Below are 11,521 nucleotides of genomic sequence, written 5' to 3'. Positions count from 1 at the left end.
CTCCAAACTCAGGGACAGCTCACTTCGTGTTTAACTTGGCTCCTGACTCGTCACACAAAGCAAAGCATGAGACAGAGTCACAGGACAAACGCGGCACGAGGGGTGAGAAGGGGACCGAGCAGACGTGGAGGCGGCTCTGGGGGCTCGTGTTCGGGCGGGACGGGGTCCCTGTGCCGTTAGAGACGCGCAGCCTCGGGGACACCTGGTCTGCGCTGCTGAAGCCACTGCCCGGTGTGATGGCTCTGCCCTGGCGGCCGATCCCCTCTTGGGTTACGAGTTTGGGGGCCGCGGCCGCGCGCTGGACATGTGGGTAGTGGTGCCAGAGAAGCGGCAAATCCCGCGTAAGAAGCAGGTGGAGTCGATCGCTGCCGGACCGTCTCCCGTCCTGGGTGCTGGATGGATCCTGGGTACGTCGTCCTGGGTGCTGAATGTGTGCGTCGGGTGGTTTGGCTTCGAACCGAAGAAAAGTGTCCTAAAAGGTAGTCTGTTTAAAAGGGAGAAAGGTTGCGTCTGTAAGTAAACAAACATCTTGCCCAGATGAGAGAAATTTAGAGACCTGGGGTACGGCCCCCTCGCGACGTGCGTAACTGTAGGCCTTTAGGTTCAGTCACTGGTGGTTGACACCGGGGCTTCCCAGGCGCTCTGTCCTAGGGTTGCAGGGGTCACATGGTTAAACCCTGCAGGACTGACAGCGGCGTCCCGAGCCTGCAGCGCCAGGGGAGGGACCGCCGAGCCCCGAGGGCCACGCAGGGCCTCCGGAGCGTGTGAAGCACGCTCGTTTCCATTGTCCGGTTTTCTTTTTCTTGTTTTTCCAGCGTTGCTGTGGTATGATCGGCGAGAACTGCACCTGCTCGGGCCGTGCGTGATTTCACAGGCGCGCACGCGGTGGACTTGGAACGGCGGCCGCGCCCACGGCCACCACCCCGGGCTGCTCCGTGTGTGGGGAGGGCACAGGGCGCCGCTCGCCGCGCACGGGGTGGCCGGCCCCCCTCCCCCACCCGGCCCCTGGCAGCCACCGTTCTCCGTGCCTCCAGGAGTTCTGCTTGGTCAGGGTCCGCGTACAGGGGAGATCACGCGGCATCTGTCGTCGTGTGGGGAATGCCTCGCCGCGCGGAGGGTCCCCCGGTGAGTCCAGGCCGCCACACGCGGCAGGCAGGGTTTCCTTCTTCGTGGCGGAATACCACCGCGGCTCTCTCTGTCACCCGAGCCCCCACACCTGGTCCACCCATCCATCCGCGGACACTTAGGTTGTTTCCACGTCTCAGCTACCGTGAAGGATGCTGCCGTGAGACGCTGATGTCGCTTCCTTTGGGTAAATACCCAGAAATGGGATTGGCGGTATTTACACTTTTCACGTTCCGAGGACCCTCCGTACTGCTCTCCACGGTGGCCGCCCCAGTTTGCGTGCCCTCCGGCGGCGCACGAGGGTTCCTTTTGCTCCGCGTCCTCGCCAGCACCCGTCGTCGCCTGTGTTGCTGACTTTTGCCGTCCCGACCAGCGTGAGGTGGCATCTCGCTGTGGGCTTGATTCGCGTTTCCTGGTGATGAGCGATGTTGGGCATCTTTTTTTCCCGTGTCTGCCGGCTGGCTGGACGTCTTCTTTGGAGAAACGTGTGCTCAGGTCCTTGGTTCATTTTTTAACCTGGCTGCTTCTGCTCCGAAGCTCCTTGTGCACTTTGGATACCAACCCCCGAACGGATACGTGGTTTGCACATATTTTCTCCCAACCTGCAGGCCACCGTCTCATTCTGTCGGTGACTCCTTTGCGGTGCAGAGGCTGCGTACTTTGAGGCGGCCCGGCCATCTATTTCCGCTTCTGTGCCTGTGCTTCGGGTGTCCTGTCCAGAGATATGTTGTTTATTCCCCATCAGTGTTTCTTCTACTGTGCATAATGTTGTTGTTTAAGAGCCTACGTACGAGCCTGGTTGAACGTTTCCACGTCTCGGTTTAACCCTGGAAGTGGAACTGCTTGCCCGTATGCCAACTCCATGTGTAACATTTTGGGGAAGGAAGGCAATGGGATTTTAAACTTTAAGACTTAAAAAAAATTTTTTTTGATGTTTATTTTTGAGAGAGAGAGACAGAGACAGAGTGTGAGTGGGGGAGGGGCAGAGAGAGAGGGAGACACAGAGTCCAAAGCAGGCTCCAGGCTCTGAGCTGTCAGCACACAGCGGGACGCGGGGCTTGAACTCACAAACCATGAGATGGCGACCTGAGCCAAAGTCAGAGGCTTAACTAACCGAGCCACCCAGGTGCCCCTAAACTTAAAGACTTTTGTTAAAAGCCTTGCTTGGGGCTCCTGGGTGGCTCAGTCGGTTGGGCATCTAACTTCGGCTCAGGTCATGATCTCACGGTTTGTGGGTTCGAGCTCCAGGCTGCGCTCTGTGCTGGTGACACAGAGTCTGCTTGGGATTCTCTCCCTGCCCCTCCACCCCCCATCTCTCTCTCAAAATAAACAAACTTAAAAAAAAAGTCTTGCTTTATATCCTATCATCTTAAAGTCACCACGTGAAGACGCAAGTAGGATAGTCCGGCGGGTTCTCTGAAGAGGTTCAAGTTTCAAGACGACTGACTGGCTCCTGATGGTGGCCGGTAGGGAGCTGTCGCTGAGAGAAGCCAGGACAGACTGGGACTGGAGGGCAGGCAGGGACTTGTCTGTCACACCATTAATACCACAGCCTCACCCGCGCCTACCGGATGGAGCCTGCGCGGGTCTGAGAACATAGGGAGGACCGAGGGTTACCTGGTAACCAGCACTGGGGAGGCTGACCAAGCCCCCTTTTCTCAGGACTGCAGGTGTCGAGTGACAGGACTGCAGGTACAAAGTCCCCAGGAAAGGAGCAGTGCCCCGGAAAGGGTCCGTTCTGGGGCCGGAAGGGCAGGGCAGGCCGTAAAGATCATCAGCTTCTCGTTACTCTGTTTGCAAAAGGTTTCTAATCTGGGCCCAAGGATTCACACTCTGAGCATCCACAGAGGCGTTCACTTGCAGCTTATTGTGGTTAGCGAACCCTTTCTTCCTTCGTGAAGCAAGTTCATTCAACAATTACTGAGCACCTGTGCGCTAGGCATTATTCTAGGCGCTGGGATACAGCAGTTTAGACGAAAACGAAACCAGTGCCACTGAGGAAGCTATGCATCACAAAAGGTCACGATGGGGACAGAGAGGGGTTGGGAAAGGAAAGGGACACCGAGCCAAGAAATGCCTGAGGAAAGTGAGGGGGGAGCCACCTGAGTGTCTGTGGGAAGAACTTCATGCTTAGGGAGCGAGTGCAAAGGCCCTGAGGCCAGGGAAGGAAACCAAAGCCACCAGTGGGGCCCAGTCAGCAAGAGAGAGGGATCTGGGTGTTCCTGGCGGCACCGGCTCTTACTGGGAGACACCAGAAAGTCCCACCCGGAGTAATGACAAGGACTGGCTGAGGATCCAGGGTCTTCTTTGGCGACGGAGTTGAAAACAGACTGGAGGTGAGGGAGGGCAGAAGTAGGGGGATGCCGGGAGGCACCTCAGATCCAGGCAAACCTGAGGCCACAGCAGAGAACAGGGAGGTGGCAGAACATGGCAAGAGGTCCTCAGCTTGGCGGTTCTGGGAGGAGAGCTGGCAGGGTGCGTGGGGCGGCAGTGTGGGGAGGGGGAGGTGGGCCGATGATCTGGGGCCCGGCTGCGGGTTCAGCAGGTGTCCTGGGCCCACGGGGTCTGGGATGCCGACCCGGAAGCCAAGCGGGGAGCTGCTGCTGGACACAGACACGAGGTCTGGCCCAGAATCCCTGGAGACCCTCCTCCTGTGTGCCTGCAGTGGGGTCGGTGGGACACAGGGGGACCCTGCCCTCCTTCGGAGCCCTGGCTGGGGCCCCTGAGCTGGAGGGAACTGACCCGCCCCAGCAGCAGAGAGCCCGGTACTGCCCAGGACAGCGGAAACAGCCTCTACGCGCATCGGTTCCGACTTGCGGCGGCCCCAGACAGGAGGGTCTCGGCCGCTCAGGAGTGTCTGAGGCTGCGTAATCATTTTCCAACAGCCTCCCAGGAAGGACTGGGACACTTCAAAAATGCAGACTTGTGGGGGTGCCTGGGTGGCTCAGTCGGTTGAACGTCTGACTCTTGATTTCAGCTCAGGTCATGATCTCAGGGTTGTGGGTTCGAGCCCCGCATCGGGCTCTGCACGGACAGCTCGGAGCCTGCCCGGGATTCTCTCTCTGCCCCTCTCCCGCTCACACTTTCTCACCCTCAAAATGAATAAATTAGCTTAGAAAAGATGCAGACTTGTGAGTTCCTCCCTGGATCACCTCGTTCCAGTCTGGGTAACACCGATCTAGTGTGACCCTGCATTCCCTGATGGCAAAGGACGGACTTGTGCAGGGCTCTGGGGGCCACGGCCACACGGGAGTTAGAGGTTCCCAACTTTCAAGTTAAAGGGCACGTCCACCGTGCTGCTCCGCCTGTCGGATGGCGTGGTGAACTTCGCCTCTCGGCCTCCAACAGAGGCTCATGTCCCCTAGAACTTGTGAATGGACACTACTTGGATAAAAAGGTCTTTGCAGATGTAATCGAGGATCTTGAGGTCGCTGGCTTATCCTGGGGCCCTAATTCCACTGGACAAGCGTCCGTAGAGGAGAAACGCAGACAGAGATTTGACGCGGGCAGATGTGACTTCAGCCCGGGGGCGTCAGCAGCCACCAGAAGGGGGAAGGGGCAAAGAACAGATTCCTCCCCACAGGGAGCCTCCAGGCCTCCAGCACTGAGAACAGATGTTGTTACGGGCACCCGTCTGTGGTCACATTATGGCAGCCACGAGAAACTAGTAACACGTGATCTTAATTTTCTTTAAACAGATCTTCCCAAGCCTCGGCCGTCTGTGCAGCCATAACTCGGTGCCCTTGTATCCCTGGCTGGCTCTCCTGTCCCGGGTCTAAGCCTTCATGGCATATTTACTGCCCTGCCTCAAATTCCCCAAACAGCACCGACCTGTTGCCTAGCACTGTGTCCTCGAAGAAGCTTCTGGTAACGACACTCACCAGTTCACAGCCCGTCCTGAATTTGAAGGCGTGCTTCTTTCTGCCCGCAGTTCTGGCGGGGGGCTCGCTTTAGCTCCAAGACATGCTCAGACCCCGTGTTCCCAATAACCCCACAAACCTCCACAGTGAATTCAAGATCACAGGGCTGTGTCCCACGACACAGCGTCACTGTGTCGGGCAAGTGACATGGGCTGTTCTGGACGATGAGCCTCCACGTGTGCGCCTGCTTGTCCACAGTGACCCGGGGGCCTCCGCCGCTCTGCCCGCTGGGGACGCCGCCCTGGGGGCTCCTGACGCAGGCTGCACAGCGGCCAGAAGGCGGGCAGGTCTTCAGCTCGCTAAGCATCGACTGTGAAGAAGCCACAAGTTACATGGCGAGTGGTTGGTCGATACGAATAGAAGCTAGTGACCATTTCTGAGGGACACTGCCTCTTTTGGTCGCCTGGAACCCAGACCTCAGCAGCCCATCTCTGCAACTGTGCTGAGAACCATCTTTCCAGAACAAGAACGGAAGGGAGGCGAGAAAGACGCAGGCGAAGAGGTGAGCGGGTGGGTGGCCGTTCTGTGCCCAGGCTGCGGTGCCTGGCGGGGCCGCTGCACTTGGGAAGGCTCGGACGGTTGCTGGGGCGTGGCTTCCAACGTCCGCAGCCTGTGGTGACAAACCACGCAAGCCCACAGTCTTAGATAAGATTCCACTGCGCTGTAAGCACGCTAAAGTGAAAGCATGTTTAGGGTTCCCACCAAACCCTCGTAGCGCCACCGTGAAGCCCAAGCATCCAGATCGTCCCCGTTTTCTCAGACACACGAGCTGAGCCACAAAGTCCTTCGGCTTAAGAACTCACCCTCAGGGTTTTCTGGAAGCAGGGAGCTTGGCATGGCCCGCAGCCCCGGAGCCCCCAGAAGACTCCCACCTGTAGCTGGCCCGGACCATCTCGGCTCCCCAAACCCTCCCCAAGAGGACTTTTTTGAGAGAAGGAAAGAGGCCACCATGTCCGGCCACCACCAGAGCTCAGCCACGCCCCCGGGCCGTCCGGGGAGTGGTCTCCAGGGGAAACCTGTCCTGTGTCGTACGAGCGCGGCCGTGGTACTCCAGACAGATTATTCCACAATCGTTAACGCTTTCTGACCCGGCACGGATGAATCTGAAAGCGGGTTGTTTACATTTCTGGGCTTGTGGAGGCCTTGGCTGCAAGAGAATAGCTAATTATCAGCTTTGGTTAGCTTATTTTGGGCTCCTATTCTAGGCCCCGGATTTCTATTTTATTCGCATTCTGTTCATCTTTCTTTGAAGTATGAGACAGCTGCAACTGGAAACGGTGTCACGCTCACCAGTCCCCCCTTCAGGACGTTTCCGGAGCCCTTCCTGTGCTCCAAATCCCGCGAGCATCCACAGGTCTGTGAGGCACTGCCTCGGTTCTCCGTCACGCTGAACAGCGTGGCCGTGCCCACAACGCCTGACTGCACGGACCGAGGGCTGTGCTCGCCGGGGGCGGTGTCACGGGGCTCCCGAGGGCCGCACGGTGCCCGGCCGGGCACGCACCCCATGCAAGCCGCGGGGCGGGGGCTTCGCCAGCACCGGGGCAGGATGTGGCGGCCAGAGCCCCGCGCAGCGATGACGCTGCCCTCGGGAGCTTCCACAGGTTACCGGCTGAAATCCACTTGCAGGGACAGCTTGTGAGAAGTGCCTGGCCTAACCCCCCGGGACTCGACGTTCAGGTTCGAGCACGGAGCTACCAGCAGTGCGCACGAAGTACGGCAGAGCAAGGAGAGCGTTGCCTCAGGTACGATTTTTCTCAACAACGTCCTCTTCGGCCCACCAAGAGGCTGGGAAGGTGGCGGTCACTCCCAGGCAGGGGGCTGTGCAGTCAGGTCGCCGGAGGCCGCGGGAAGGGCCGTCACAGGTCCGTCTGCCAGAGCCTCTCTGTGCGTTCCGACGGCAGGCGCTCCTGCGGACTCTACCGGGTTCGCGGGAACGATCACAGGCTGCTGTCACACGGGTCACCTGGCGCCATTCGAACGTCCGTGACAAAACCAGCGCATACTGAGGATCTTGGTCGTTTCAGCAGGGCAGACCACAAGTATCACAATGACTTCGGTGGACTCCAACACAATGTTGGGGAAAAACATTTAATGCAAATATGTAACCACTGGAACATACAAATAAATAAGTAAGCTCAGAGCAGCTGAGAAAAAAAACCGAAGGAAGTAGAACTGCCCATCCCCCCTCAGTCCCAGATAATCCATTTTCAAAATACGGATAATAAAATATACAAAATAATACGTAAAGAAGATACAGAACATTCACCATAAACCAACCTGAAATAAAAATAAAACCAAGGACAAACCCTAATTATTTTATTTCTGTATATCAAGACTACAAATAGCATTTAAACACTTAATTTATTATTCAAATTACGAAATTATACATTTTGTTTTGATATGGTCATTGTCTTAAAAGTGTCATTCAGTTTCCCCGCATTTAAAAGCATATTGCTAATTCTGGTCACTTCCACAGCACAGCCCCCAGCCCCGGTGACAGGAAATGCTGGGGGGGGGGGGGGGGAGTAGCTGCTGGGCCCTCCACGCCCCCCTCCACACTCCCCTCCACGCCCCCACCGCTCCCCTGCTGCCCTGGTCGGGAGGGAGGGCCGCTCTGACGCACTCCGCACTCCGTTTTCAGAGACCGGAATCACCCAGCAACAAGGAAGGTCCCGATAAAGTGCCTTTTTAAGAGAGAGTTACCGACGCCCCTCCCCCGGGCCCGCGTGGGACCGGCCGGTCTTCCTCCAGAAGCAGCACCTTCGAGAAGCGGAGGGCGCAGGGGAGGGCGCAGGCGGCGCATTACCCCACGCATCGGGGGGTGGGGGGGGGCCGCGTGCCCCGGGGTAGGAGGGCGGTGGGCCGCGGATGGCCCGTCCACAGCGGGCCACACGGAGTGCAAAGCCGCAGCCGCCCCTTTGGTTCAAGTGACTCCGATGCCAGTGTCTGTTCTCCCCACGTCGCCACTTCTCAGAGGCCACGCGTGCCGTGGGGCCTGGACGAGACCCTCCCCTCTCCCGGGAGCTCTCCCGCCACAGCGTGCAGCCAGGAAGGGAAGAGGGATGAACGTCCCCTCGCACACACCCACACACGGGAGTACCCAAGCCACCACGGTGTGGTCCTCGGTACCCCGAAACAAGCATGCTAGTCCCGTGCAGGGGAATGGCTTAAACAGCACAAATAAAATATTATCACGTTGTGTATTTTCCAGACCTAACCACTTTGGGAAAAGGCAGCAGGAGAGAAAATGCCTTTCGTTTTAACAATTAGGATTGTAAACAATTCAGCCACACGAGAAGCAGCGGGCCCTGAGAGTGATGTCTCCACGTCTCAGACCCCACGTCTCTGCGGACGGAGCACGCGCCGCCCTCCAGGAGCCCCGCCAGGAGCCCCGCCGGCGGAGGGAGGCTCGAGTCCACCAGCAAAGCCAAAGCTTCATCTTTGGTTAATTTCACTGAGTCGCCACTAGTCTTAAAACTGTGCTCTTGTTGGCAAATTACTAACGTAGCCGCATGGCACGTAACCCTTGTTATTCTAAGTTATCTGAAAAGCAGTGTCCGTCTAAGTAAGTGACCGTGACTTACTGGACCATCTAGACAATGGAGGGGGTGGAATGAGGGATGGGGGTACGCGGAGAGCTGCGGGAGCCCGGCCCCAGCGCCCTCGGCGGCCGGGGGGTGCTGCCTGTGCTGCGGGCACCGGTCGGTTCTCTGCAGAGGGTCAGTTCCGGCCTCCGCTCAGCTCAGCTCGAAGCCAGCAGCACATTCGATAGCGTAGAGAAGCTTACTGCGCAGAAGCGTCTCGTCGTAGAACTCGGGCAGCTTCAGCAGGTTCATGCAGGTGCTGGCCGTGGGGAGCCGCTCGAGGTCGGAGCCTCCGTTGTGAATGCAGAACGCGGGGTACAGCTCCTGAAAAGACAGGGGTGCACGAGGCGGCTTTCACAGGCAGGCTGTTGAATGAACGTCTTAACAAGCACACAAAACTCACCTGCTTCAAACAGTAAAAAGTTGCTGTGGTCACATTTCCCCAAAAGACTTCCGGTGTTCCGCCGCACCCCAGACTACACTCCATGCAGGGAACAGGACGAGAACAGCGCTCATTCATGGGAAAAATAACCTGCTCGGTAAATAGGGCCTCTAAGGCATTGTGTTTCAGTCTTTTGAAAATCTGTTTAAAATTCAAGAAGCTAAGAGGGTGAAGACTTGAATACAGAGGCCTGTTTGTTTCTGTGGAAATGTGGGAAAGAAGGCACCCGGGGCAGGGAGGGGGTGGTGGGGGGGCGGTCTTCTCCAGACCAGCACGCTCTGCAGGCAGGCGGGACGGCCATGTGGATGGGGTAACAGAAAACAAGGACCAAATTCACTCAAAAACAAAACAAAACAAAACAAAACAAAACAAAACAAACCCCCAAGAAACAAATTCACTCAAGAGGGGAGAGAAAGGGTTAGGGTGGCTCAGTCGGTTGAGCGTCTGACTCTTGATTTCCGCTCAGGCCATGATCTCAGGGTCGTGGGGTCAAGTCCTGTGTCAGGTCTTCGATGAGCATGGAGCCTGCTTGGGATTCTTCCCCTGCCCACCCCCCACTCTTTCTCTCAAAATAAATACACATTTAAAAAAGGGGGGGGGGGGGGGACAACGTCTAAATACCAAACGCAAAATGAAACAATGAGCCTGTGCACTGACGGCTTTGTCACGCAGGGAGGCATCATCCCGAGTGTGGTTCCAAAGCCGCGGTCGTGTTACACGTAAGTAGTGCACATGCACAAGGGACTGTAACTGTGCGGTCCTGGGACTCAGCAGGAGATGAAGCCAAGGAGAGAACTGAAACCGAGACTATCAGTGGCAAAACAAGATGTAAATATAGAATCAAATATAAGCCGATATTTGAACTGGAAGTCTCAGTTTGAACTTGGGATATATGTTTCTCTTCAGGGGAGAAAACACCATTTCCTAACTGTCCCCTGCAAAGGCCGCAAACAACCCCCACGTGTGACAAGGAACAGACTAAGCACACAGGTTTGGTCTGTAGGAGCCAGGCCTCCTGGGGGAAATCTGGATTCCGCGTGGAGCCCAGAAGCGCACACGACACGTGTCACCATCTGTCACACCAGAAAGCAAGAAAGCCTCCCCGAACTCCGAGGGTTAAAGGGCCCACCTGAAGGCACCCCCGCCCACAGGAGGGCACTCTGAATATCAAAAAGAATGACAGCAACGGCCTGAAACGCAGAACACGTTAAGGCCCGAGCGTTCACCGTGGTAGTTAGGGAACCAGAGGTACGCCTGCCTGTAGGAGATGTGGGCTCACCCACTCGATATTCCGAACACTGGAAGCTGAAGGGTGATCGTGACTTGTTCACAGGGGAACCAAACAGTTGAAGAGAAAAAATAAAGTTTTTCTTTTTTTTTTTTTTTTTAATTTTTTTTTTTCAACGTTTTTTATTTATTTTTGGGACAGAGAGAGACAGAGCATGAACGGGGGAGGGGCAGAGAGAGAGGGAGACACAGAATCGGAAACAGGCTCCAGGCTCCGAGCCATCAGCCCAGAGCCTGACGCGGGGCTCGAACTCACGGACCGCGAGATCGCGACCTGGCTGAAGTCGGACGCTTAACCGACTGCGCCACCCAGGCGCCCCAAAGTTTTTCTTTATAGAAAATTCCAGCTAATAAGTGAACAGATGAGGCAGCAGGAACACAGCTGATGCAGCTGTCTCACCCCTGGTTACAGAGTAGATTCCGGGGCGCCCGGGCGGCTCGGCCGCACCCCTACGTTACAGAGTGGATTCAGGGGCACCCGGATGGCTCGGCTGGATGGGTGTCTGACTCGACTTCAGCTCAGGTCGTGATCTCGCGGTTGGTGAGTTCGAACGAGCCCTGCGTCAGGCTCTGGGCCGACAGCACAGCGTGGAGTCTGCTGGGATGCTCCCTCTGCCCCTTCCCTGCTTGCATGTGTGTGTGTGCGTGCTCTTCTCTCTTTCTCTCTCTAATAAAGACACACTAAAAAAGAAAAAAAAGCCAGGAATGGATGTAGGGAGTGTCCACAAGTGGCCTCTGTGACAGACGGCCAAACCAGCAACCCCAGGCGCGCACGCCGGTCTCAGCACCGCGCACCGCTGACTCCCCGGCACCGGATCCGTGGTGCTCAAGTCGGAAAATGTAGAGTGGACGTCATCTATGCAACGTTCCCGCCAAAAGAGGACAACTCAGATCTGGAAGCTGATGAGACCTCTCACGATCCCTAACGAGATGCAGGAGGAACGACCCAGCTCCTCCAGTAATCAGACCGCAAAGTACCAGACGAGAGGGAGGCGGACGGCACAGACCAGAAAGAGAAAAGAGCAAAGCCAGGCACCAAGCAAGCACGGCAGACGGCCCGGGGCTTGTTTGTACCGGGAGCACTGACGGTACCAGGGGATTAAGGTGATTATTTTTTAGACCTGATGATGTCACTCTGGTTATTTTTTAAGGCACGGTGTAAA

At 56.7% G+C, this 11,521-nt stretch overlaps 1 protein-coding gene across 2 annotated transcripts in view; it reads right to left on the bottom strand.

Annotated features, from left to right (window-relative positions):
* Window positions 1–7,344: 7,344 nt before the first annotated feature.
* UBE3C (ubiquitin protein ligase E3C) overlaps window positions 7,345–11,521 on the bottom strand; it is a 121,448-nt gene continuing 117,271 nt past the window's right edge. For both annotated transcript variants that reach the window (XM_060633503.3, XM_060633504.3), the window contains one exon: window positions 7,345–8,953. In XM_060633503.3, the coding sequence (XP_060489486.1) occupies window positions 8,783–8,953 (171 nt within the window). In that variant the 3' untranslated portion in view covers window positions 7,345–8,782. The remainder of the gene's footprint in view (window positions 8,954–11,521) is intronic.

Source organism: Panthera onca, chromosome A2, assembly GCF_046562875.1.
Source record: "Panthera onca isolate mPanOnc1 chromosome A2, mPanOnc1 haplotype 2, whole genome shotgun sequence".
In the NCBI taxonomy this organism is placed as follows: Eukaryota; Metazoa; Chordata; class Mammalia; order Carnivora; family Felidae; genus Panthera; species Panthera onca.
The sequence above is the reverse complement of the archived record's forward strand: the minus strand, read 5'-3'. Positions and strand labels throughout refer to the sequence as shown.